Source organism: Tupaia chinensis, unplaced genomic scaffold (assembly GCF_000334495.1).
Source record: "Tupaia chinensis unplaced genomic scaffold, TupChi_1.0 Scaffold000355_1, whole genome shotgun sequence".
Taxonomy (NCBI): domain Eukaryota; kingdom Metazoa; phylum Chordata; class Mammalia; order Scandentia; family Tupaiidae; genus Tupaia; species Tupaia belangeri.
This window is the reverse complement of record NW_006159850.1, coordinates 4,235,903-4,237,657: the sequence shown is the minus strand read 5'-3', so window position 1 is coordinate 4,237,657 and position 1,755 is coordinate 4,235,903. Positions and strand designations below refer to the sequence as shown.

The 1,755-nt window shown below is 63.0% G+C and overlaps 1 protein-coding gene across 1 annotated transcript in view; it reads left to right on the top strand.

Moving 5' to 3' along the window:
- WFDC1 (WAP four-disulfide core domain 1) overlaps nucleotides 1-1,755 on the top strand; it is a 22,998-nt gene that overhangs the window by 12,837 nt on the left and 8,406 nt on the right. Inside the window, exon 3 of the mRNA XM_027773448.1 lies at nucleotides 1,587-1,714. Within this exon, the coding sequence (XP_027629249.1) occupies nucleotides 1,587-1,714 (128 nt within the window). The remainder of the gene's footprint in view (nucleotides 1-1,586; nucleotides 1,715-1,755) is intronic.

Here is a 1,755-nt window from a genome sequence, read left to right as displayed (position 1 = left end):
GAAGGGTCCCCCCCCCCCCCCCCCCCCCAGCCAGTTCTCTTTGAAGCTGAGCAGGAGAGAGCCATAGCCTGTCTGGGCCACCCGGTCTCATTCCGGAATGTGCTGAGAAACTGTCCCCACTCCTTCCCAGGGCCCAGGGGAGCCTTGGAGAAAGGCGACAATGGCCACACTATTTTCTCTGGGTGAGTCACAGTGAGGACGAGGGACTCAGCACGCTTTAATACTCATAATTACCGTCTGAGATGATTAGCTTCTGGGCAGACACAGGCAGGTGCCTTCCTAAGACAGAGCAGCGCCCTCTCCTGGCGGAAGAGCACAGAGGCTCTCCCGGGTGGAAACGTCCTCTGGAAGGTGGCGGTCGCAGGGATTCTGGCCTCACTTGCTGCCTGGCCAAGTGTCTCTGCGCGGTGGTAAACCGCACAGCTGTACACGGGACTCCGGAAAGCCTGTGCACACCTCGCTTCACACCCCCACGGCTCCGGGGAGACCATCCGCCCTGTTCCATAGCTAAGACTGGAGCTCAGAGACGCTGAGTCACTCGCCCCAGGCCACACTGCAGACAGCTGGGATTCCCGGCCTCCGGCCTGGCTGTGCAGGGCGTCTGCCTTTGGCCTGAGTCCACGGTCACCTCACCCCCGGGGACGATTCCGGAATGGCCATCTGGAGACCTCGCTTTGTTTGTTCATGGGCTGTTTGCCCCACTGAGGGCCGCCCCAGGAGCTTTGTCTCATCCCTGCTGTGGGCATCTCCAGCCGCCTCTGGGCACGTAAAAGGAACCCAGTGAACAGTTCCGGCCGCAGAGAGCGGTCACCGTTAGTGGTGTCAGCCATGGAGACGGCACAGCGACTGACCTGAGGTTTCTCGGCCTCGGTGCTGCTGGCATGGGGGGCGACTCGCGTGCTGTAGGGCATCTCCCTCCCCTTCGGCCCCCACCCACAGCTGCCAGGAGCAGCCCCACCCTGAGGTATGACAACTCAAAATGTCTCCAGACTTCACTAAATGTGTCCTGGGCCCCAAATGTCCCCGGATTGCGAACCACGGTCCACCATGAGGAGGTGGCTTAGGTGCCCCAGGCCCAGTTCTGAGAGCCCAGCTCCATCACCGTCTTCGTGTGGGTCTGTCCACCCACGTCAGACTCCGAGACAGGGGTCTAACTGGGAGGTGGTCCCGGGTCAGTGTGGTGGAAAGCTGAGGCCCTGGGGCCGCCGGGCCTTTCGGGCCCCGAGAGCGATGGAAGGCCTCGGCCACGTCGTACCCCAGAAGCCGGCCCTGCCCTCTGCCCTCTGCCCCGATGCAGTGCAGGACAGCGTGTGGACGGCAAGCACTGAGGCGTTTCCTGTTGAGAACGGCGGCTAGCGTGCCGTCTGTGGTGGTGACGCGGTCGGGAGGGCAGGAAGTGGAGGCCAGGACCCCGGCTAGGCCACACCTGGTTGCCAGGGATGCTGGGAAGGGTGTCCCCAACACATACTCAAAGGCCCTGTTGCTACAAAAGGGGGCAGGTGTGCCGGGGAGCCACAGTTCTCTCTCCCAGGGGGGCCTCTGTGTTGTCATGGAATGGAGCCCCCCACTCTTGAGCGTCGGGGCAGTTCTCAGCTGCCCGAGGAGGGCTCTTCTGACTGTGTCATGTTAGTTTTAGACTGGCTGGTGCAGCCGAAACCGCGGTGGCTTGGTGGCAATGGCTGGCTCCTGGACGGCCCTGAGGAGGTGGTGCAAGGTACCTGCAGGGGAGCCCGGGGCCGGTCCCAGCAGGAACAC